Below are 26,930 nucleotides of genomic sequence, written 5' to 3' on the forward strand. Positions count from 1 at the left end.
TATATCTTTAATTACACTTTTTATCAGTATGCTAAACTCATGCATACTTTTAATGTATTTCTAAAAAGTGCACTAGAGGTACACTGGTAATAAATATATCTTTAATTACACTTTAAAAAAGTATGCTAAACTCAAGCATACATTTAACATATTTCTAAAAAGAGCACTAGAGGTACGCTGGGAAAAAATATATCTTAAATTACACATTTAAAAAAAATATGTTAAACACAAGCATACTTTTACAGAAGTTTTAGAGGTTTTACAGAAGTTTTAGTGTTGAGAAAAAAACATATATTTTTAAAAAACATGTACATTAATTTTAATAGGCTAACATTGCAATTTCAACATCATATCATTGAACGTGCATTATATAATAATTTTACAAAGTAAATCCACATACATTTGTTAGTGTTTATATTCAAACAAGACACGTGACGGACGTGACTAAACCTCATTGGTTCTTGGGATTCAGTACGTCACATTTGGCTTCCTGATTCAGTTGTTTGATACACAACGTGCGTGATCGTTGGTAAATGTGGATTAAAAGTTGAAACTAAAACTGTTAAATTATATATAGTGATCATCAGAGGACAACGCGATTCACATGGATTACTTCGGCGATGTTTTTATTTTTGTTGCGATTAACTTTTTGAAATGTGAGCAGTTTTTAGTTCAAGTATCAAGTGAATCTGACATCGAGGGGAAATATAACTGTCACGGTAGGAAAATCCATTGTTTTCCTCCGTGTCATGTTTGTGTGTGTGTGTTGTTCACTTACCCCTGCCATGTGCTCGTTAGAGCAATCCCTGTCACCTGTGTGTTGATTGTCTCGCTCCAGCTGTTCATCATTACATCATCTCCATATATACTCACCTGACTTTCTGTTCCCTGCCAGATTCTATTGTTTGCTCAGTCTCCGTGTTGCTTGGTTGTTCCGTGTACATTGGATTACGTGTTTCAGTTTGGATGTGTATTGTCGTCGTCGTCTTCGTGTGGATGTTCCGTGTCAGCTTGGATTTCACCACTGCTCACCACTCCACCAACGTCGCACTCAAAACACCAACTTCCACCGTAGTCATCGTCACCATTGCCTTCAACAACACCGGACTGGATTACTTCCGCATTGACACTGAATACTCTCTCTTTGTTTACATTTAATAAACATTGTTATATTTTTCACCTGCGTTTGCTTCCGTCTCTTACAAGTCATTACAGAAGAATCTGGCCAACATGGAAGCAGCAGGTGGTCAACCGATCTCAGCGTTGGAGGAGTTTCTCCAGCGATCTCTGGCTCGTATGGATCATCAGGATCAAACCATCGAAGATATGCGGAAGGCCGTCCAGGTAATGGTGGCGAAGGTTTCCGAGCTCTCTCAGCGATCTCCGGACATCACGCCTCCCACTGCGCCACCCATGCCGCCCGCACCATCTTCACCTCCAGGGGGTAGTTTCATCCAGGAACCGAGACTTCCTATCCCGGAGAAATACGCCGGTGAGCCCAACTATTGCCGTACTTTTCTCTCTCATTGCTCTTTACACTTCGCCCAACAGCCCCGGTCTTTCTTCCTCGAGGAGACGAAGGTGGCGTTTACGCTCTCGCTCCTCAAAGGCAAGGCTGCCCTCTGGGGGACGGCGGTATGGGAAAACAAGGACAGCTGTTGTTCCTCGTTCGCCTCGCTTGCAGAGGAGATGAAGAGGGTTTTCGACCGCTCTGTCGCCGGGAGGGAGGCCGCCCGTCTCCTCACGGATCTCCAGCAGGGGGAGCGGTCGGTCTCGGACTATGCCATCGAGTTCCGTACCCTGGCGGCAGAGTGCAGGTGGAACGAGGAAGCGCAGTGGGATCATTTCCTGCATGGGTTGGCGGATCGGATCCATCGAGAGATCATCACGGCGGAATTACCGAAGTCGCTCAACGGGTTGGTGGACTTGGCGATCCGGGTTGACGCACGCCTTTCCACCGCTGCCAAAAGGAAGACTCAAGGTCCGTCCCTACGTCAAGCGGAGTCCACGGATCCGTCCAACAAAGTTTCCGCCGATGGTCTCTCAGATCCGGAACCCATGCAGGTGGGTCGAGCTCGGTTACCCCGGGAGGAGAGGAAGCGGCGGAGATCCCGGGGTCTTTGCATGTACTGTGGCGAGTCGGGTCACCAATGCCAGAGGTGCCCGGTAAAAGACCAAGCCCGATAGTAAAACAGAGGCTACTATCGGGCAGGATCTCCGCACAGAAGACCTCTACTACATCCACTCTCCTTCCGGTGAGACTACGGTGGTCCACTATGTCGCACTCAGGGCACGCACTTCTGGATTCGGGGGCGGAGGGCAACTTCATCGACAGCTCACTAGCACGTAAGCTCAAGTTACCTTTCACTTCACTCACCCACCAGATTGCACCCTTCGCCCTCAATGGACATCAGTTACCCACTATCAAGTACACCACAGCACCTATCACACTCATCACTTCCGGAAACCACACAGAGACTATTTCATTTTTTATTACTGACACTGCTCTCTCCCCCATAGTTCTTGGACATCCTTGGCTTCATTCCCATAACCCAAGAATTGACTGGAAACTGGGTTCTGTTACCAGCTGGAGCGAGGAGTGTCATAAGTCCTGTCTTGTCTCTGCTTGTGTTTCTGTTTCTGAGTCTGTGTTTCAGGGGAAAGCAGTGGATTTGTCTACCGTGCCCGCGGAGTACCACGACCTGAAGGAGGTGTTCAGTAAGTCGCGGGCTGATTCTCTTCCTCCTCATCGTCCCTATGACTGTGCGATAGACTTATTGCCAGGTACGTTTCCGCCTAAGGGCAAGTTATACTCTCTGTCCGTTCCGGAGATGGAGGCCATGGAGAAATATATTTCTGATTCTCTGGCAATGGGGTTCATTCGCCCTTCCTCATCTCCAGCGGGGGCGGGGTTCTTTTTTGTGGGGAAGAAGGACGGATCCTTGCGACCTTGTATTGACTACCGAGGGTTGAACAACATCACGGTAAAGAATACTTATCCTTTGCCGTTGATGTCTTCAGCTTTCGAGAGGTTGCAGGGAGCGTCCGTTTTCACTAAATTGGACTTACGTAATGCATATCATTTGGTTCGCATCAGGAAGGGGGATGAATGGAAGACTGCGTTTAACACCCCTCGTGGCCATTTTGAGTACTGCGTGATGCCTTTCGGTCTCACGAACTCGCCGGCAGTCTTCCAAGCACTCGTTAATGACGTGTTGCGAGACATGGTAGACCAGTTCATATATGTTTACCTGGATGACATATTGATTTTTTCTTCGTCTCTCCAGGAACATTTGCAACACGTACGACGAGTGCTTCTGCGGTTGTTAGAGAATGGGCTTTTTGTCAAGGCGGAAAAATGCGTTTTTCATGCACAGTCTGTTTCTTTTTTAGGACACATCATTTCGACTGAGGGTGTTCGCATGGATCCTGAGAAAGTTAAGGCTGTGGTAGATTGGCCATCCCCAGAGTCTCGCAAGGCCCTGCAGAGATTTCTGGGGTTCGCCAATTTTTACCGGCGTTTCATTCGCAATTTCAGCCAACTAGCCGCACCTTTGACCGCTTTGACCTCCCCTGGTTTGACGTTCAGGTGGTCAGACGCAGCTGAGGCTGCGTTTGCCAAACTGAAAAGCTGCTTTGTTTCAGCTCCCATTCTCGTTACCCCTGATCGTTCACGTCAATTCATAGTGGAGGTCGACGCGTCAGAGGTGGGGGTAGGAGCAGTGTTGTCCCAGCGCGCATCCTCAGACGGAAAGGTTCATCCTTGCGCGTATTATTCCCATCGTTTATCTCCTGCGGAAGTTAACTATGACATTGGCAATCGAGAGTTGTTGGCGGTCAAGCTAGCACTGGAAGAATGGAGTCACTGGCTTGAAGGGTCGGGTGTACCTTTCATTGTATGGACGGACCATAAGAATCTCGAATACATTAGAACTGCCAAAAGACTTAACTCCAGGCAGGCTCGGTGGGCATTGTTTTTCGGTCGTTTCGATTTTACACTTTCTTACCGGCCGGGTTCCAAAAACATCAAACCCGATGCTTTATCCCGTCTTTTTGAGCGTTCCGATCGTACTGCTACTCCCGAGCCCATTTTACCGGAGAAGATCATTATCTCCGCGCTCAGATGGGAGGTCGAATCGAAGGTTTTGACAGCCTTAGAAGGGGTAACGCCCCCGGCTCGCTGCCCACCGAACCGTTTATTTGTGCCGGAAGGGTTACGGTCAGACGTCCTCCAGTGGGGTCATGGTTCCAGTGTTGCTTGTCACCCAGGGGTTAGTAGAACTAGGTTTCTAGTCAAGCAACGATTTTGGTGGCCTGGTATGGCTCGTGACGTCCACGACTTCGTCTTGGCTTGTTCAGTTTGTGCCGTTGGTAAGACTTCCAATCGTCCTCCTGATGGGTTACTTTTACCGCTGTCTGTCCCTTCGAGACCCTGGTCCCACATTTCGCTAGATTTTATTACCGCCCTCCCACCCTCTAAGGGTAATACGGTGATTTTGACCGTAGTGGACCGGTTCTCGAAGGCGACCCATTTCATTCCCTTGCCCAAATTACCTTCAGCCAAGGAAACAGCGGTAGCTGTCATTGACCACGTCTTCCGAATACATGGCCTCCCGACAGACGTGGTCTCTGACAGGGGTCCCCAGTTTGTGTCCAAATTTTGGCGAGAGTTCTGCAAATTGCTAGGGGCGACTGTTAGTCTTTCGTCAAGGTTTCATCCCCAGAGCAACGGTCAAACCGAGCGAGCCAATCAGGACGTCGAAAGGGTGTTGCGATGTCTGGTTTCCAAGAATCCTTCGTCCTGGTGTCAGCAACTCTCAATTGTGGAGTACGCACACAATTCTCTGCCGGTGTCATCTACGGGCATGTCTCCATTTAAGTGTAGTTTAGGGTACCAACCACCTAATTTTGTCAGTACTGAATCCGAGGTGTCGGTTCCCTCCGCAAACGCACTAGTCCAGAGGTGCCACCGCACCTGGACCAGAGCTCGCAGAGCTCTGCTCCAGGCAAGGTCACGCACCAAGGCCAAGGCCGATCGCCACCGGTCGAAGCCTCCCCGATACGTCGTCGGTCAAAGAGTGTGGCTTTCAACCCAGAATATTCCGATGCGTTCCGTCTCGAATAAACTTGCTCCCAAATTTATTGGCCCGTTTTCTGTTACCAAAATCATTAATCCGGTAACAGTGCGTCTTAGCCTTCCTCCTGCGTACAGGAGGGTTCACCCCGTCTTTCACGTTTCCAAAATTAAACCGGTGATTTTTTCCCGTCTTAATCCGCCTGCCCCGGTTCCCCCTCCGCCTCGTATCGTTAATGGGGAGACCACATATTCGGTTAACCGTATTCTGGACTCCAGACGGAGGGGACGCGGATTTCAGTACTTGGTGGATTGGGAAGGTTACGGTCCGGAGGAGAGAAGGTGGGTTCCTGCTCGGGACATACTGGATCACCGCCTTATTGATGAATTCAATCAGCAGGTAAAGCAGGCTGGGAACGCCGAGGGGCGTTCCTAGGGGAGGGGGTACTGTCACGGTAGGAAAATCTATTGTTTTCCTCCGTGTCATGTTTGTGTGTGTGTGTTGTTCACTTACCCCTGCCATGTGCTCGTTAGAGCAATCCCTGTCACCTGTGTGTTGATTGTCTCGCTCCAGCTGTTCATCATTACATCATCTCCATATATACTCTACTGACTTTCTGTTCCCTGCCAGATTCTATTGTTTGCTCAGTCTCCGTGTTGCTTGGTTGTTCCGTGTACATTGGATTACGTGTTTCAGTTTGGATGTGTATTGTCGTCGTCGTCTTCGTGTGGATGTTCCGTGTCAGCTTGGATTTCACCACTGCTCACCACTCCACCAACGTCGCACTCAAAACACCAACTTCCACCGTAGTCATCGTCACCATTGCCTTCAACAACACCGGACTGGATTACTTCCGCATTGACACTGAATACTCTCTCTTTGTTTACATTTAATAAACATTGTTATATTTTTCACCTGCGTTTGCTTCCGTCTCTTACAAGTCATTACAATAACGTTACGTTTCTTGGATTTCATTAAAGTACCTCGGTTTTTGTTTGAAGATGAATGAGAGAACATGAGGGTAAGTTAAGTGATGACAGATTTTTGCTTTTTAGATTTTTTAGTGAACTATTAAATAAGTAGAACATTTAGTATTACAGTATGTCTTAATTTGAACCCAGCTTTTTCAAGCGTGTATGTTGTGTGGCTTTTGGAACATACATTTTTTGTGAGTAAAGTTAGGCATTTCATTTCTCTTGTTGTATTTCAGAAATCATAACAGCCTGTCTTTTTTAGCACAGCGGCATTCAAATTGACCAATCAGAGCCGAGAATTTCTAATAAGTCAAAGTAGAGATGAACAGATGAAGATACGGCCCATAAAAATACTTATTCTTGGTGGTAAGTTTTTAGTTCTACAGTATTCGTATAACATTTAGATCACTTTTACCTTTTTCTAATGCTATTGTTTAAAGAGTAACTAAACCCTAAACCAACTTTTTTAAGTTAATGATCTGTAAGAATGATGCTTTATTAGTTTAAGTTTTTTGACATTTGGATATAAAGTGTTTCAATACTACAATATAGAGGGGTTGCAAGTTTACAAACATTGCAGGGTGCGCGCGCATCCAGGGGGCAGAAAGCCCGATTGGTGAGCTGATCTGCTACTGCAACAACCTTAATTATTGAAGCGTTCTTTATTGTTTGTATATAAATAAGACTTGATTTTAGTTGGATCTGTTTTTCTGTCTTTATTTTTGCAGTTTTACTGTGATACATGTATGAATTATAATTTTATAATTATAATGCTAGTAACGTAATAGTCGCATCTACTGGTATGTTAACATCAGGCACCCAGCACTGACTCTGTTGGTACTATTTTCCACGCAACAATTCCTTGGCATTTTGACTTACAGACACCGCTACGAGCATACAACACAATGCACTTCTCTTCTTTCTGCCCCTCGGTTGCGCGCGCAACCAGTTAGTGACGTCGCCGTGCAACCCGTCTATATGGTGTAAAAACGTCTGAGTGCTGCCCTCTTCAGGTTGAACGGTGGCTACTGCAGTTGAATTTTCCTATTGGATGTTGGGTCCAAAAAATATGTCGTGACTAACCAGGTTCAAACTCACTACACCCTTGTTACGATCTCACCACCAGTGTTGGGTAAGTTACTCAAAAAAAGTAATTAATTACTAGTTACTAATTACATCTTGAATCATGTAATTAGATTACTTTACAAATTACTCTCTCCAAAAAGTATTTAATTACTAATTACTTTCTAAATCCTATTCAGTATATGATACAAGAATAGGCTTGAAATGGCTCAAAGAAATAATATGTAAATGTACATCGACTATTCTTGTCCCACTTTATGCTCCAATTCTCTCCAACTACTGCTTATTAATACTAAAGAAGTTGTTAATTTTAAGTATTGGTAGAAATGGGGAGGGTTAAGGATGTAGAATAAGGTTTTGCAAAATCAGTCATTAATAGAGCCCGACCGATTTATCGTTTTGCCGATTTTATCGGCCGATATGAGCATGTCGCAGATATATCTGTATCGGCGTATAAGCCGCAGATATGAAGCCGATATGAACGTCCCTTTCAAAAAACATTAAATGCTTTTGAAAGATGTAAGTACTTGTTTGGCCAGCAGAGCGCGCCCTATTGGTTGCTAATGGCGACCCAGGTCACTCACTGGAGTGACACCAGCCAATCCCCCACCCCTTTCACTTCAGTCAGTTCAGGTGGCGGCAGTCACGCGGTTTCTTTACAACATTATACACCTGGTATTAAGATGCACTTTGGTCGATTGGATTATGAGTGTGCGAGAGAGACACATTCCTGTTTACATTTGGTGTTTTTAATCCGTCGCTTTTGTCCACTTGCGAGTTGTTTAAAACGCAAGCGGGAGAAATAACGCGAGGCGGAGAAAGGACGCGTATAAACTGACGCGCAGTCTGTGGGAGTACAGCTGCTTGTGCTGTTACCAAACATTCTCATTTCAAAGCAATTGATTAAATAAGCTCGCGCAACTTTACACCCTCGCTAAATAAAAGAGGCGGAGAGCAGACGCTTTAGTTTTATAAAAGTTTAAAGTCCCGACAGAACACTGTGGGTTCGTGTTATAAAAACGTTGTGCAGTACATTAAACATAAGCCTACATCATTATATTGTCAGTAAGTCAAGCATTGTCGTCTGAACGGTAAGTTTCTATTTAATTTGTGAAGTATAACTTACTGTAAAGCTAATAAACAATGACTTTATAAGTTTCTATTTTTTAAAATAAGCCCAATATAACATTATTCTCATCAAAACTGACAATGATTTAAGTTATATGTATTTTGTTTTGTTTGTGTTTTAAAGTTATTTATAATAAGTCAAGTTTACTGTTTTGTGCACTTATATCAGAATCATTTTGGATAATATAGTTTATTGTTAACTTGTAAAACACACCTGCCTATATTACATATCTTTATCACGTCATTTTAAGTGTTTGTTCACCACATTTGTGAGTGATGTGATCATTACAAAAAAGTATTTATATATAGTATATTCTGTTAATGTATAGTGTATTCTATGTACAGTACTGTAGTAGTATAATATACTGTAGTATATGTGTACTGTACTATAATATGCACATAAAGAATATCGGCCGATATATCGTTATCGGTCTTTTTTTATTCCCTAATATCTGTATCGGCATCGGCCCCAAAAAATGCATATCGGTCGGGCTCTAGTCATTAATATGTGCTATTAAGTATTAATAAACAGCCAACATGTCATTAATATTAATGCTAATAATCAACCAGTTAATAGTGAGAATTGTAAACTAAAACCATGTTAAATCCACTATCATATTATAGTATACAAAGTATTTAGTTACATCAGAAGTAACTGTAATTAGATTACAAGAAAAATAAGAGTAATCCCTTACTTTACTTTTTCAAGGGAAAAGTAATTAAATTACAGTAACTAATTACTTAGTAACTAGTTACACCCAACACTGCTCACCACACACTTGGTACAAGCTTAGTTCATCCTCTCTATCTCCGTTGGGATCTGCCAACTTTTCTTGCATTTTTCAAATATTGCCAGTGGGTGGAGTCAGGCTCTCTGACCAGGGGTTTAGTTACGCTTTAATGCAATGCTAGTACTAGACTAAAAGGTATGTTTGTCTTCTCTGAAAATAACATCTGTGGTTATGAATTTTACCATAGTCTTTTTTGCTTTGTTTTTTACATCCTCTAATGTTTCAAGATACTAACTCAAAAATAACCAAGTAAAAATGGTTTGACAATCAGCGTGAATATACCACAATAAAACAGTAAAACTCAGAACAGAACTCTGAATGTCACATTTTACACTATCAGCATCATATCATAATATGTAATTCTGTTTGTTTTGCTTTTTCCTCATATAGCAGTAACAGTGAGATCTCACTTGTCTCTCTTATTTTACCTGACACTTTTAGACAACATTACAAAGACAATAATATTTTACTAATGTGATTAGCCTGCTGGACGAATTGTAAAAAAAACAGCACAATGTAAGCACTGCTAGTACAGGCTAGCTGAATATATCTTAATGATTACATAGATAAGACACATAAAAAACTTGCAACCTTTCTCAGTTTGCACATCTGGACAATTCTTCACACATCATAGGTTGTAAATTTGGGTAAATCCAGCAAATGAGTAAATTTTAGCGATTCTGCTGTCACTCTGCTTTAAATCTCCCGTATCAGAAACTTAATCTTGAGTCAAACGTGGAAGTTAAGCGTGCATAGAGTGCATTGGCATGACTTCTGATTTCCTTAAATCTCCTTAAACAGAGGCGAACTTTTCTTGTAAGCAAGACCACAATAGACATGTCAATGGAAAATGCCCTTGGTTAAAATAAAACACAATTATCAAAGTAAAGCATATCCTGTACACACAGGTTGCATTATATCAGTGTCAGTGAGTTAAGCCTCCTATAACCCTACTGTATGTTCAATGTAACTTGTAGAGTGCCATATAATGAGGATCAAACGGACACTCATGTCAAGGTTGATGAGGACACAGTCAAAGCTTTAAAAGGTAAACTGAGGAGTTAACAAAATTCTAATGCATATCTATGTTAATTAATTATTGGTTAATTTTGTATATATTCTGTTTCCTTTTCACAGACCTTGTGATTAAGTCTTCAGTGTCTGAATGGCAAGAAGAAGTGACCGTCCACTTAAACGTGACATTTAAACTGCTCTGTGTTTTGGTTCAGCCATTTGCAGGTTTATCTCGAGTTAGTTCAAATGCACTTCTGCATTTTTCCCAGTAACTTTTTGTTTAGAGAATTACATTATTATGATTATATGAATATTCAATGGTTGCATATTCATAGTGTACTTTTCATATTGATGTATAAATGTTCCACAATTTGATAAAAGTAGCTCATTGCATTTCACTGATCTCTGTTTTATATTGTAAAATCATTTCAATAGCAGTAAATACATACTTAGTTGTTTCTTTAACATTTAATTAGTTGTTAAAGGGATACTTCACCGATTTAGCATTCAGCTTTGTATCTGTAGAAACCCGGCAGTATTACTGAATGACCATGTTTCCCTCCCTCATTTCCCCCTGAGAGGAGAGATATCTGCATTTTGGTTCTGCAAAAAAGTCCTCCGATGATGTAATATGACGATTTTTGCATCATCGGAGGACTTTTTTGCAGAACCAAAATGCAGATATCTCTCCTCTCAGGGGGAAATGAGGGAGGGAAACATGGTTATTCAGTAATACTGCCGGGTTTCTACAGATACAAAGCTGAATGCTAAATCGGTGAAGTATCCCTTTAATGATGGAAGAAACAGTATCATTTTAGAATGAGTTAAAACATGTTTTGGTGGCAAACATGCAGGTAAAATACTACATATATAACATTCTAATAGTATACTGTACTGTAATTCAAATGTCACATACAGTACATTAGAAATGATGTATTTTATGTATACAAATGTGTGGGCAATATATTATTATTTCATTTTGTATGCTATATTATTTATGTAATATTATTATATCTGAAATTATTAAATTATATTTATAAATGTTTAAAAGGTGGCTTCAAATGTGCTTCAAGTTGAAACTGAATACAGTTTTAGAAAATAGCACAGTTGACTACACTTAGATTGTCTTAAGTTTGTCTTAACAAGTACTAAATACTACTTTTTACTATATTAAGCACAATTTACTGCACGAAAATAAAGCGCTTTTAGTACCTTAAGGTTGTGAACTTACAGTGTATTTTAGTGAACTTTTTCACCTGGGAATACATTTGGTATATTATTTTAACATACTACTAGTATATTTTAAAGTAGATTGGTAAATGTTTAAAGGTGGGTTCAAGTTGTAATTAAAGATATTTTTTTAATACAGACCTAGTATATTAAAATGACATTTAAGTTCAACTTCATGGTGTCTCAAAATAGCACAGTTGAGTACACTAAGATGGTCTTAAGTTCATCTTAAAAAGTACTTAATACTACTTTTTAGTTTACTAAGTTCAAAATTAGTGTGCGAAAATAGAGCACTTTTAGTATAATGTGGAAAGTGTACTTAAATAGTGTATTTAAGTGAACTTTTTTCACCTGGGAATACATTTGGACTATTATTTTTACATACCATTAGTATAATTTAATGTATATTTAAAAATGCTTAAAGGTGGGTTCAAGTGTACTTCAAGTTATAATGAAATATATTTTTTAAAATACAGACATAGTATGTTAATTAAAACTGCAAGCAGTGATGGAAGGGCCCTCGCACACCTGACACCGCCACGCCGTGGCATGAGAAGAATTAAAGGGAACAGTAGTAAATAGGCATTTAAGCATGTAAACATAGGTGAACCATTTAAAAGTGTAGTATAATGTGCCACATTTCCTGTTGCTAATTACAAATGACAGCGAGGTAGCATCGTGTAAGATAGCATGAGAGAGAGAGTATTATCATTGTAAACATGTTACTTCCTGTTACCAGCTGGTGGCGCTATGACCGTAACTGACTATTGGCATCATAAGTGACTATCAGTGATGGGAGTAACGCGTTACTGTAACTCCACTATTTTTTTAAATCAAGTAACGCAATTACAATTACTGAAATTTAAATGAGTTCGTTACTCGCGTTACTCTATTTTGTAAAAAATAGACAAGACATATCTGACGTCGCAGGACTGTAGTTGGCGGCGCAATGATTCATTACACTTCATCATAGCTGACAGTGCATATAGAATGAACATGAAAAATCGAAACGGGACAACATACCTTTGTTTAAAAATTGTGCGCAAGTCATAATCCATCCGGTCTCATGTTTGTAAATTATCTTCACCAAGCAATTGCAGTATGACATCAACTTGCATTTGTAATCCACAAAGGTAATAAATCTAAGAAATTATCATATATTCTTAGATGTTTACATCGGCTTCATGGAAGAGAACGATCCGCGATTGTTGTTTCCACTAAAATATTCACACTGCGGTGTACACCCGTGTTAAAACTCCATAGTATGTGTGAGCTCGCTTTTAGTTTTAGTTTCAGTCTCTCCGTATCCGAACAAAAAATCCACTCGCTCTGTGTCCGTCTGACAAAACAATCCACTCGCTCTGTGTCCGTCCGACAAAACAATCCACGTAGCCTACTCCGTTTTCTGATTAAATATCTTCCTTTAATCCTGTGTATCATTTAAATCCAACAGAAAACAAACAATATATGACCAAAGAGCGCAGTCCCTGCGGCAAGCTTCACAAGCTGTGTTCCAATTCAAGGGCTGCACCCTACTAAGCATGCAATAAAAGGTGAGCACTCTGCCATTCAAGGCGCTCAGAAGTTCGCGAAGAGAACTGAAATGAGACGGTCTAACCTTCGGAGGACCCATAATTTGCCTCATCTGCTGCACGCGCATCATGCCTGTCAGCAGGACACAGCGGAGACGTTTCTAACTTATTAAAATAAATATGAAATCAGAAAAATTATAATTTATTTTAGAAAATTTGACATGTTGACACAATTGTCTCCAAATTTTTAAAGAGACACTACACAATTTTAACACATTTTATATTTTTGTAAACATGCAGAATATTTGTCTAAATGGTCTAAATGATATACATTAATAAACTTAGTTTAAATATTAAGATAATTTCTAACAAAAATATTCAAAGGTTGAATCTAAAGCAAAATAGGCTCCTACAGTATGTGATATATTAGAGTCTTACGTGTAAAATAGCCCATCCATATCATTTTACTGTTTGACTGTTCAGTACTGTTCATATTTACATTTAAAAAGCAGACATAAAAGTAACTTAAAAGTTACTTTTCTAAGTAACTAATTACTTTTGATATACAGTAACCGGTAGAGTAATTCAGTTACTTTTAAAAGAAGTAATTAGTAACTGTAACTAATTACTAATTTTTTAGTAACTTGCCCAACACTGGTGACTATTGACATGTAGATGTGTTCAGTCCAGGACTCTTATTAATCATGTGAAGTTAGGGAAAGATCGGTCATTGCATAATCAGTGTAAACATGTCACTTCCTGTTGTCAGCTGGTGGCGCTATAACCATAAGTGACTATTGACATGTAGATGTGTTCAGTCCAGGACTCTTATTAATCATGTGAAGTTAGGGAAAGATCGGTCATTGCATAATCAGTGTAAACATGTCACTTCCTGTTGTCAGCTGGTGACGCTATAACCATAAGTGCCTATTGACATGTAGATGTGTTCAGTCCAGGACTCTTATTAATCATGTGAAGTTAGGGAAAGATCGGACATTGCATAATCAGTGTAAACATGTCACTTCCTGTTATCAGCTGGGGGCGCTATAACCATAAGTGACTATTGACATGTAGATGTGTTCAGTCCAGGACTCTTATTAATCATGTGAAGTTTGGGACAGATCAGACATTGCATAATCAGTGTAAACATGTCACTTCCTGTTGTCAGCTGGTGGCGCTATAACCATAAGTGACTATTGACATGTAGATGTGTTCAGTCCAGGACTCTTATTAATCATGTGAAGTTAGGGAAAGATCGGACATTGCATAATCAGTGTAAACATGTCACTTCCTGTTGCCAGCTGGTGGCGCTATAACCATAAGTGAATATTGACATGTAGATGTGTTCAGTCCAGGACTCTTATTAATCATGTGAAGTTAGGGAAAGATCGGACATGGCATAATCAGTGTAAACATGTCACTTCCTGTTGCCAGCTGGTGGCGCTATAACCATAAGTGACTATTGACATGTATATGTGTTCAGTCCAGGACTCTTATTAATCATGTGAAGTTTGGGACAGATCACACATTGGATAATCATTGTAAACATGTCACTTCCTGTTGCCAGCTGGTGGCGCTATAACCATAAGTGACTAATGACATGTAGATGTGTTCACTCCAGGACTCTTATTAATCATGTGAAGTTTGGGACAGATCAGACATTGGATAATCATTGTAAACATGTCACTTCCTGTTGCCAGCTGGTGGCGCTATAACCATAAGTGACTATTGACATGTAGATGTGTTCAGTCCAGGACTCTTATTAATCATGTGAAGTTTGGGACAGATCAGACATGGATAATCATTGTAAACATGTCACTTCCTGTTGCCAGCTGGTGGCGCTATAACCATAAGTGACTATTGACATGTAGATGTGTTCAGGTCATGACTCTTAGCAATCATGTGAAGTTTGGGACGGATCGGACACTGTATGCCTGAGTTCCAGCAACCTGTTTCATAGCGAAACATCAAACTTTGGCTGGCCGAAATAGACACAAATTTTAATATAGAATCAAATCCTTCGCAATTTAGCATCACAAAGGCCTTAAGATGACACTCGCCAAATATGATGATGATCCGACAAAAACTGTAGGAGGAGTTAGTTAAAGTATGACTGCTGGAAATGAGAAAAACTGAGCCAAAATCTGAGAAATAATTCAAAATAGCTGACTTCCTGTTTGGTTTAGGGCGCTGCTCCAAGATACTTTTTTGTAGGGCTTGTAATAATACATGAGCATACCGAAATTCGTACATGTAAGTTAAACACAGTCCAAGGGTTGCTTCATTCAATATTTGAAAGTGGCGCTAAAACATGTTCCTTCAGGTTGCCAGCTGGTGGCGCTATGGCTATAAATGAAAATTGTTATGTAGATGTGTTCAGGTCAGGACTCTTAGCAATCATGTGAAATTTGGGACAGATTGGACATTGTATGCACGAGTTCCAGCAACTTCCTGTTTCATTGGAAAACATCAAATTTTGTGGGGCCAGAACCGACACAAATTTTTACGTAGAGTCAAATCCTTCGCAATTTAGCATCACAAAGGCCTTAAGATGACACTCACCAAATATGAAGATGATCCGACGAAAACTGTAGGAGGAGTTAGTTAAAGTATGACGCCTGGAAATGACAAAAACTGCGCCCAAATCACAAAAATAACTCCGAATAGCTGACTTCCTGTTTGGTTTACGGCTTCGCTCCAAGAGACTTTTTTGTAGGTCTTGTCATGCTACAGACGCGTACCGAATTTCGTAATTGTACGTCAAACACAGTCCGAGGGCTGCTTCGTTGAAAATTTGTAGGTGGCGCTATAGAGCCATTTTCTCACGCCTAATTCTAAAGCATACACCACATTTAAATTTTCATCACTCTTGACATCTGTGCAAAATTTCATGAGTTTTCGAGTATGTTTAGGCCCTCTAAAGTCCCGCTGAAGTCGGAGAAAAAGAAAAAAAAATATAGCTGCAAGCAGCGATGGCGGGCCCTCGCACGTTTTTTTACCGCTACACGGTGCCTCCGAGAAAACGATGCACGGTGGGCAAGTGCATCAAGTGGGTAAATATTGGTGGACTATTTATGCTGTTCCTGACCCAATTAGGGACTGTAGGTAAAAGAAACCCCACATTTTGGACAAACGGGGGCACTAGTGAGCAACTTAAGAGGCACACCTATGTCTGACCTGTTTGTCAACACTTAACAGTTGACAACTCTGATGTGTGTGCCAAATTGGAAGTTAATCTAAGCATGCCAAGAGGCTTAAATATTCCTGAAATAATAGTAAACTTTGATGCATTGCCATCAGCGTTCGAGATGTCATAAATCCCTTCGCAATTTATCATCTACAATGTCTCAGCACCATGTTGACCACGTTTGGTGTCAATCGCATGAATATCCTAGAAGGAGTATTGAAAAGTTCACTGCATGCAACTGAAGGGCTTAAATATGCCTTTAAAATGAAAGTAAAGTTTGACGCGTTGCCATGGGAACAACGTTCGAGATATCAAAAATCCCTTCGCAATTTATCATCTACTATGTCTTGGCATCATGTTGACCACTTTTGGTGTCAATCGCATAAACATTCTAGGAGGAGTATTTAAAAGAACATCACATGGAACTGTCAAAAAATCAACCTTTGAGACTGCAACACTTCCTGGCGCCTGGTGGTGGCGCTATACCCGAGACTCACAATAGGCACATCGATGCGATCGGAATCTTCAGACGAACAAACACGTTGTGTGTCATCACTATAAGACATTTTTTGCCGTAGATATTAGACACTTCCTGTTTCTCTGATTTCGCCATGACTTTGCCGCTTCGCCATGGCAACACCGTTCGAGATATCAAAAATCCCTTCGCAATTTAGCAAGTCCACTGTCTTGACATCATGATCACCACGTTTGGTGTCATTTGCATGAATCCCCTAGGAGGAGTATTCAAAAGTTCACCGCATGCATTTTTTAAACAATCCAAAATGGCGGACTTCCTGTTGGGCGGAGCCAAAATGTTAGAGGGCGAAAGTTGTTCGGGTCGATGAGATCTATATGTGTACCAACTCTCGTACATGTGCGTACATGTTTGCACGATCTGTGAATCGATGTTTTTTTTTTCATTACAGGGGGCGCTACAGAGCCCCTGTGCCACGCCTGTGTTCCAGCCTTTGTCTGTTCGCAATGACGGACGACTCTAACGTCTGTGCCAAATTTCAAGAGTTTTCGAGTATGTTAAGGCACCCAAAATGCCCAAAAGTGTTAAAAAAAATAAAAATAAAAAAAAAAATAAAAATAAAAAAAAAAATAATAAATTCGAGCAAAAACAATAGGGCTTCGCACCTTTCGGTGCAGGCCATTCTGGCCTGCTCCTCGGTGCTCGGGCCCTAATAATAATAACTCCTTGAAGAACAATAGGGTCCTCACACCCCGGTGTGCTCGGGCCCTAAAAATACATTTTAGTTCAACTTCATGGTGTCTCAAAATAGCACAGTTGTGTACACTAAGATGGTATTAAGTTCATCTTAAGAAGTACTAAATACTACTTTTTAGTATACTAAGTTCAAAATTAGTGTGCGAAAATAGAGCACTTTTAGTATAATGTGGAAAGTGTACTTAAATAGGGTATTTTAGTGAACTTTTTTCACCTGGGAATACATTTGGAATATTATTTTAACATACCATTAGTATACTTTAAAGTATATTTAAAAATGCTTAAAGGTGGGTTCAAGTGTACTTCAAGTTATAATTAAATATATTTTTTTTAAATACAGACCTAGTATGTTAAAAATACATTTTAGTTCAACTTCATGGTGTCTCAAAATAGCACAGTTGTGTACACTAAGATGGTATTAAGTTCATCTTAAGAAGTACTAAATACTACTTTTTAGTATACTAAGTTCAAAATTAGTGTGCGAAAATAGAGCACTTTTAGTATAATGTGGAAAGTGTACTTAAATAGGGTATTTTAGTGAACTTTTTTCACCTGGGAATACATTTGGAATATTATTTTAACATACCATTAGTATACTTTAAAGTATATTTAAAAATGCTTAAAGGTGGGTTCAAGTGTACTTCAAGTTATAATTAAATATATTTTTTTTAAATACAGACCTAGTATGTTAAAAATACATTTTAGTTCAACTTCATGGTGTCTCAAAATAGCACAGTTGAGTACACTAAGATGGTATTAAGTTCATCTTAAGAAGTACTAAATACTACTTTTTAGTATATTAAGTTCAAAATTAGTGTGCGAAAATAGAGCACTTTTAGTATATTGTGGAAAAGTGTACTAAGTGTACTTAAATAAAGTGTATTTTAGTGCACTTTTTTTTCACCTGGGTGCTGCAGCCATGATAGAGCAGTAAAGTCCTTGATTATTACGGCAGATTGAGATTATAGTTCATAGCCATATCTGTCTAGAAAACTACAAATTGTAATTTTCCGTCAGTCTTAGTACACGATGTAACTACAGAAGAGTCAAGTTTTAAATAGGAAAAATATCGAAACTCTTTGGTTATTTTTTAGCGTGATGCTAATGGTCTAATCAGATTCAATGGATTATGCTAAGCTATGCTAAAAGTGCTAGCGTCAGACCCGAAGATCAGCTGAATGGATTCCAAAACGGTAAAAATTAAATGTTTAACTCTAGGGGAGCTGGAAAATTAGCATTTAATCAAAAAAAGTGGAATGTCCCTTTAATTTAAAATGTACAAATATCTATTACTTCATACTGTACATTTTGTGCTGGATAATGATGCATATTTTATAATTATTCAAATAAAGCATCTTATACTCACTAAAGATGAATGTCTTTGTTGTAGTCGCCTTGTTGGTGATCTCTAGTTTATAAAGTCCAGTGTGTTGAGTTGTGATGTTTGTGATGGTGAGATCTCCAGTCTGATTGTTCATCTTCAGTCTGCTACTGAATTTCCCATTAAGAACATCATCATATATTTTGAGTAAATTGGCGTCCCCGTTGATTCTAGCTATAAGATCCCAATGGTCTCCAAACCTCCACTCGATCAGATGATCTCTCTGTGTGTTAGTATTGGTGTGTAAAGTAACAGAATCTCCCTCATACACTAACACTGATTCACCTGTCACAACACCTGCAAATACAAACAAGAGAGTCAAAGATTAAACTCACATCTATAACACTGTTAATTTAGATCATTTATATCTTTACTAGTAAAGTCTCCTGTAGTCTACACATTAAGACTTGGACAATTCATATGTGCGCTTATTACTATATTATTACAGTAAAATTTCACCAGAATAGTGTGCATCATACCCCCCTGCTAATGTACGACCCACAGTAAGTACAGGTCTCTGCGGAACAAAAAAGGGGATGTTTCCCAATTTGGGGTGTTTTCAGACTGGGATTAGGCAGTTTTAACCATCCAATCAAAATAGTATGGAAGCCATGAAAAGCCAAACATCATTATTTTTTCTTTTGCGTTTTCTCTTGATCAATGATATATGTAGCCTACAAAAAATAAAAATAAAGAAATAAAAAAAGGATACAGCATGTCACCTGTTCTGAGTGCCCGTGAGTACAGACGTAAAACATTTTCTTCAAGTACGCCTAAAGGAAACATAATATATAATTTGAAGTTGCTAGAAAGGCAGGCAACTATATATCAATAATCTAATTCAGCCAGACAAATAAAATATGTAAAGGGATACAAACTATTTGTTTGTGCTAAAATTACAAAAAAGAAAGTGTATTCGCCGTAATCTATTCAAAAACTATGACGTAATCTGGAACCATTCATAAACCATTTTATACCATCCCTGCTGAAGAAAAAACAACAACAAAACCATTACGGAAAATTCGTATGGTTTCCATTAAAATACCAATAGGAACCATTAGCTTTTCCCATTAAAACCACTACACAGTACTGTAGTATGTTTTGGGCCATATTTCATTAGAACCAATAAAATTCCCAATAAAACTAATAGAATTTATGCGATGGTGTCTATTGTTTTTTAGCAGGGATGCCATAACAGTATTGTGTTGTTGCGCTTCAAAATATGTAAATAACAAAGAAAACGACAAAAGGCACTCAGACAAAAACGCCAGTTTGAAGACGCCCCAAAACTGGGAAACGCCCATTTTGGTTCCTTCTCACCCACCCAGCGCAAACAGAGTTACGAAAAATACACAAAAGAAAATCGCCTAGTTTTTTATTTGTTCAGTTTTTAATTTTTTAATTACAATTAAGTAAAAGGTAAGTTAGAAAAGGAGAGAAAATTGAAATTGTGAGTAACACGGACCCGGTTTCGCTTCTTAATGTCAGTATTTTAATTGCTGCGTTAATTCACTTCATTTGCGAAAAGGAAAAAAAACATTGACCTCGAACACACCTAAAGTGTTGCAGCAATGTACCTACCGCTAATAAATAGAGAGAAGATGGAGAGTAAAACGATCTTCTTCATGTTGTTGTGATAGTTATCAAAGTATTTCAGTGTCAGGCTGGTTTCCATTACATATTTGCGATATCTGTGTCTTCAAAAATGTCGAAATGTCATCAGAAATGACAAAGAATTAGCTGCAGTAGCTACTTGCACTTTGGACTTGCACTTTAGTCTTGCACGCTCACACAAAGTCACGTGACTTCACTTGCAGTCCCGACCTGCATTCTCCGATGTACTTGTCGACATCGTAACATCAATGTATTGTTGTCAATATTTCCGACCGCTAGTGATGGGAGATTTGAAGCGAGCACCATATAGATAAAATGATGAATCGTGCCTTCTTCTTCTATTGACTTTTTATGGCGGATGGCAAACCAACTTATGCTGTATTTACCGCCACCAACTGGACTGGAGTGTGAAGCACTGGTAGGCATATGACATTCGCATAAACGTATTAAAAATATAAATAATATATTTATATATTCAAATACTCCTATTTCTTTAATATATTTTGTAATAGAACCATATATAATACTTTGTTTTGCTTGTTCTTTCAAAAGACTTATCAAATTGAATGATTCAACACCCATATTCTTAACTTCATTAATGAGTTTTAACATTTCTTTTTTATATTTCTTGCACTTTATTAATACGTGTTCTATGGTTTCTGGCTGATTACAATAATTACATTGTGATTCAATCTAAAAGCTTTTCCTGATGTTATGCTGATGCATAGACGGTCTTAGGTGGCAAACCAAATTATGGTGCCCTACAGCCATCTACTGAACTGGAGCAAAGATATGCAAGTAGAGAGAGAGAGAGAGAGAGAGAGAGAGAGAGAGAGAGAGAGAGAGAGAGAGAGAGAGAGAGAGAGAGAGAGAGAGAGAGAGAGAGAGACTTTTCCATACTGTGTACAAGTTAATAAAATATGATCTATTGTGTCTGTTTGATCACAATGCTTACATTTACCTGTTGCATGCTTTCCTATTTAATAAAGCAAATAATTTTGTCCAAAATGTCCAATTCAAAGACGTGTAATGATAGTATCTTATTTTCTGTTCTTAAATGCACTTATTCAATTTTTTTACAAATTGCTGAGTACTATAAAGATGTTATAAATATTCCACGTTTCTTGCCACTTGTTGATGACTAAAATATGACTTTAAGGAAAGGTAACATATTCAACAGAATTACGCTCTCTACTGGTCATCCTAAATATAACACTAGCATTTTACTATAGATATTATCAATTCTGCTTCAAAAATACAATTTCGAATGATTGTAGAACAACATTGTTTCATTAAAAGAAATACTGGATACACTTATTTGTGTAAGTTGTATTTTAATTTATTGTATTCTATTTGAGTTTGTATGGCTGCTACCTTTACCATTTTGGATTATTGATATCAAATGGGACTTTCTGGATAAATAATTTTTCAGCATTTTTCAGATTCTGCAAGGTGATTTGAGTCTGTTCGCTTTTGGGTTCTTTTGTGGTTAGATTTCTTTTTGACATTCAAAAGCAGCGAGGTCCCACAGTTGTAGCATCAATCTTTTGATCTTTACATGACTTTCAGAAGACCTAGATGATGTCACTTACTCTTAAAAATGTGACTTTTGGGATATTCCTAAATTTTTACAGGGGGGAACGTGTTGGGTAAGAGGACTAGGTGAAATCCTGGGGACATAAATAAAATGTGCATTTAACTAAAATATTATGACTTTTCGATGGTAAAAAATATTTAAATATGCAAAAATGAAAGATATCTAAAGAATAGTTTGCTTTATATTTAAAGCAAAAGTATAGAAATAAAGAGCAGGGACAGATAAAATTATTTTTTCAGTGTTTTAAAATATTTCGTTTAAATTTGGTGTTAGATTAACATGCAGGACACTTTGCTTAATAATAAAACGTATTTTAGTGTCAGTTTTCTTGCATTTTTATACATATAATGAGCTGGGGACAGAAATGGCACCGATTCAGTGGAACGACCAATAACTTGACAAGTTCAGTGGAAACATCAGAGAGGAAAAAAAACACAGAGGTGTGAAACTGGAAGTATAAAGCACACGAAGAGTAAGAGAGAGCTCACAGAGTCGTCTTCATCTCATTCACTGCAGACGACAACACAACACCTGATGAAGAAAATGTTTCTCATGTTTGTTTATTTCTATTTGTGCTTCTGCTGTCTGATGGGTGAGTTACAAACATATTTTATATCATATTTAGGTGCAGTTTATCTAGAAAAATGATGATCTGTACTCAGCAGATCTGCCCTGGCTTTTATACTTGTGCTCTTTTAATACAATCAGATTTTATGTTTATGATCTTACATCACTGAAAGAATTTATTAAATCGATCTCTCATCAAAAATTATATTCATCTAAATAATGGCAACACAAAAACTGTAACTAAAACAGAGAGGGACTGTCAGTCAGCTTTCCTAATGTAAAGTAACGTACATAAGTAAAATAAATAAATGCATTAAACAAACACATAATTTTTCATGATGTTACATCGGATTTGCAAAAAGCGCAAAACAAAATCTTTGATCAAAGATCTTTAATGTGTGTGTGTGTGCAGGTGTGTTTGGTGATGAAGTGAAGTCAGTGTCAGTGATGGAGGGAGATTCTCTTACTCTACACACTGATATTAAACTACAGAGAGATGATGTGATAATGTGGAGATTTGGACCTCAAGAGGCTCGTATAGCTAGAATCAACAAAGAGAAAAATTATATCTCAATATATGATGATGTTCTTGATGGGAGATTCAGAGACAGACTGCAGGTAAATAATCAGACTGGAGATCTCACCATCACAAACATCACAACTCAACACACTGGAGATTATAAAATAAACATCAAAGGCAACAGAGAGACCTCATACAGATTTAATGTTACTGTCTATGGTGAGTAAAGATTTCCTGTTTACATAACTGTTATATTATCTTAGCAGTATAAACTAATTCATTAAAGTTTGATTGAATATAAATACATTTATGCACCTTATTTCTTTTAGACTGTTTTTTATGTGTTTCTCAAATTAAAAGTCCATTTTATTTATGAATCTATATGACTAAAGTCACTAAACACGGCCTCTGGCCTAATACTAATAATATTTGCTTTGATTCTTTTTTCTGTTTATTCTCTCAAATGTTTTCCAGCTCGTCTGTCCGTTCCTGTTATCAGCAGAGTTTCACCACAATGTTCTTCATCATCATCATCATCATCATCAAATTGTTTATTATTGTGTTCAGTGATGAATGTGAGAGATGTGAGTCTGTCCTGGTACAAAGGAAACAGTTTATTGTCCAGCATCAGTGTGTCTGATCTCAACATCAGACTCTCTCTATCTCTGGAGGTTGAATATCAGGATACAAACACATACAGATGTGTACTCAACAATCCCATCACAAACAAAACTCAACATCTCAACATCACTCATCTCTGTCAGACATGTTCTGATAAAACAGGTGTGATTATTAGTGCTTATTTACTGAGCTGATGTCAGATCAGATTCAGTTACAATAATATCTTTTATTATTCATTACAGGTCTCACATTTGTTCATAAAGTTGTGATCTGTTGTGTTGCTGTTGGATGTCTGATTATTGTAGCTTCAGTTCTGATCTTTCGGATCTACAGGAAACACACAAACACACAGCAACAGGGTAAATACTAAACAATACATTTTGTGAAGAAACAAAGATAAGACTTTTTTTCGATGCTTTTGTCTGTCTGTCTTGTAACAGTTCAGACCAGTGAACAGGAAATCACGTACGCAGAAACAACTTTCCATCAGAATCAAAGATGTAAACCGGTGAGATCTGAAATCTGTCACTCATAAACACACAACAGCACATAGCAAGTAAAGCTCAAGGATTTAAGTGTTTTTATTTGTCAAATATAAAGTCACAGTTGTATTGAGAGTAGTGAAATGAAAGTCAGGTCCACTTCATGGACACAATGTGAAAACATAAAGTGCAGTATTCAAGTGACAATGTTGGTATATTGAATATCTAAATTATTTATATGTGAGACATGTTTGTGTTAAGAGATTAAGTGCCAGATTTACTAATTTAACAATTATGTACAATTAATGTAAAATTCCAAAAAAGTGCTAATGGGAGTGGTAATATCTGTGGGTTATGTACTAAAAAGGCGCAAAATAAATAACACATGCGCAACAGCTGAGTGATCTATTAAGACCAGCGCAAATTAGTTCAGGGTCACAAATAAGCAGAGCTGATGAGGTGCGGGGGATCTACTAACACCTGATGCGCTTGAGCTCAGCACCATGTACATTAGGCCTACAGCTATTTTTGCAAAATATGTTCCTCTGGCATGCCAAATAAACTGTAACATGTTAAAAAATCCCCTGCCTTGTACCACAAGCTCTCTGATCTCTGTGATGCCTCCTACTATCAACAATTGCAGACATTTCAAGCACAAAATGATTTAAGACTTCGGCATTAAATAATGGTATAATACAAATATAAAACACACAAACATAAGTAAATTGCGTTGCTTGAGGGATTTAAATAATTTCCTTCCATTAATTTTGCGTCTGAAAGGGAAAGTCCTAGAAATGCATGTGCAATGATCTTTAATAATTACAGATATTTATTTAGCAACAAAATAAGAGTATGGTTCATAATCTGACCCTAAGTTTAAGAACTTGATGGTCTGGGGGAAGAAGCTCCTCCTAAGTCTCTCAGTCTTTGTCATCAAGGTACCTGATGGCAAAAGTGTAAAAAGACAGTTAACGGGGTGTTTTGAGTCCTTGATGATTTTAACAGCTTTGCTTTTGTGGCGTTAGTGATAAATGTCATGCAGAGGTGGTAGATGAGTTCTCAGCTAAGTTCACATTAACTCTCTGCAGGTCTTTGAAGGCTTGACTGGAGCTGTTCCAATACCACATTAGCTATGTTTCCATCCACATTTTGGAATATCACATAAAAAACGTTGAATGGAAATGCCAAGATGCGCATAATTAAAAAAATGTGCATAAAAAATGTATGCGCTCAATTGAGTTTGATACATTTCTTATCCGAAAAACGTGCATGACATAGCATAGCATAACATATAAAATGTTGGTAATGTCAGATTATTTAACACACTGTCTTTAATCCTTTCATGTATACAAAACATTACTACTTTGATTATAAATTTGTAATAATTGTATTGATATTAAATGTTGTGTTTTTATGGCTGTGTACAGAGAGCTTCAGTGGAGACCAATGTGGTGTATGCCGGAGTCATGAGACGATGATCATACTTCAAACAAATACTGTAAAATATGATCAAAAACACAATGATTAAAATAATAAAGAATCAAAGTGGTTTTAAAACACACAATGGGCCTCATGTGAAGAGTTCAGATGCAAAAGCTGCTAAAACGCTATACTTTTGTTAAAAATGAGATAATGATTGTATTAAACGTAGGGGGTATTTTTTTGAAATATATTCTATATTCTATATAATTTTATATATATATATATATATATATATATATATATATATATATATATATATATATATATATATATATATATATATATATATATATATATATATATATATATATATAGAGGTGCTCTTCATAGACACACACACACACACACACGCATGAAATTAGATAGCTGTTATTGCGTATTTCTGTAGTAAATACTAAAGTAATTTATTCTGTGTGCGAAAAAAATGAGAATCACATTTTCCATTTGTTAAAGTAAACAAAAACACTATTTTGAACTTTTTCTCATTATTCCGACATGAAACGGCTAGAACAAACATCTTGTATGTTATGTTTGATAACTTAAAACTTGTGTAAACGAGGTGAGACCTCACGTGAGTTTTTATCTTAGCTATGGCTCATGTTTGTCCATATTGATAAATGCTAAGTCTTTCGTGGAAATGGCCGGACGTTTTCTGTCATACGCTAGTTTCATAAATGAGGCCCAAAGTTAAGTGTTTTATTTTTGTCACTCAATGCTTTACCTCTGGGTTGAAGTTCAACCTGATATGGAAAGAAATGTGGTTTTGTTCTGCTGGTGGACATGAGACATGTGTTTGGCTAATAATGGCTGATGTGTATCTGTGTGTGTGTGTGTACAGCATGTGAGAGGTCAGACTTTTTCCACTCTACAAAAATAAATTTACTATGAATTATTGATTTCATCAATGCAAATAAACGTTTTTTTTTTTTTTATTAAACTGTATTACTGTGAACCGTGAATGTAAAATAAAGGGATTTATGATGACATGCTAGATGTGTGTCATTTTAATGCTGTTGCTCAGAGCATTGTTTTATTCCCAGTAAACATAAATACTGATAAACATCTTGTAATGCATTATAATTCACTTGCAAAATGCATAAATGTGATTGTATTGCTTATGCTTTGATCGTGCAAACAATACTAACTTTTTCCAGCTTTGGCAAGAGTCTAATCTTTATATCATGGCATCACACCTCTTCATGTCACACATTAGCCACATGTGCCATCCTTTACACTTTGCTAAAAGATCACATCCTGTTTTTGTCAATGTCAGGGACAAATATATTTATGCATTTGGCAGACGCTTTAATCCAAAGTGACCTACATTGCATTACTAGGTATACATTTATCAGTGTGTGCTAATGCAATGCTTTACCACTGAGCCATGGAAACTTACTCTGGGGAATTTTTTTTTTTTTAAA

The 26,930-nt window shown here is 38.1% G+C and overlaps 2 protein-coding genes and 1 long non-coding RNA gene across 4 annotated transcripts in view; 2 read left to right on the forward strand and 1 right to left on the reverse strand.

Annotated features, from left to right (window-relative positions):
* The window catches only part of LOC141362991 (uncharacterized), a 28,757-nt gene extending 8,179 nt beyond the window's left edge, over nt 1–20,578 (reverse strand). Inside the window, exons 1-3 of one of the 2 annotated variants that reach the window (XM_073865386.1) lie at nt 20,208–20,578; nt 19,349–19,399; nt 18,612–18,923 (exon numbers count right to left, since the gene is read on the reverse strand). In XM_073865386.1, coding sequence (XP_073721487.1) covers nt 18,612–18,923; nt 19,349–19,399; nt 20,208–20,301 — 457 coding nt within the window. In that variant the 5' untranslated portion in view covers nt 20,302–20,578. The remainder of the gene's footprint in view (nt 1–18,611; nt 18,924–19,348; nt 19,400–20,207) is intronic. The other variant, XM_073865387.1, reaches the window with a different exon arrangement.
* Nucleotides 6,025–7,181, forward strand: LOC141363021 (uncharacterized). The gene is made up of 3 exons (XR_012368537.1): nt 6,025–6,096; nt 6,312–6,415; nt 7,063–7,181. It is a non-coding gene; the product is annotated as an uncharacterized lncRNA (long non-coding RNA).
* Nucleotides 20,579–21,616: 1,038 nt separating the features above from the next.
* LOC141363038 (uncharacterized) lies at nt 21,617–25,584 on the forward strand. The gene is made up of 5 exons (XM_073865489.1): nt 21,617–22,429; nt 22,817–23,143; nt 23,399–23,904; nt 23,986–24,053; nt 25,455–25,584. Exons 1-3 carry the CDS (start codon nt 22,372–22,374, stop codon nt 23,737–23,739), a joined length of 726 nt encoding a protein of 241 aa, XP_073721590.1. The 5' UTR covers nt 21,617–22,371; the 3' UTR covers nt 23,740–23,904; nt 23,986–24,053; nt 25,455–25,584.
* The last annotated feature ends 1,346 nt before the right edge of the window (nt 25,585–26,930 follow it).

Source organism: Misgurnus anguillicaudatus, unplaced genomic scaffold (assembly GCF_027580225.2).
Source record: "Misgurnus anguillicaudatus unplaced genomic scaffold, ASM2758022v2 HiC_scaffold_31, whole genome shotgun sequence".
Taxonomy (NCBI): Eukaryota; Metazoa; Chordata; class Actinopteri; order Cypriniformes; family Cobitidae; genus Misgurnus; species Misgurnus anguillicaudatus.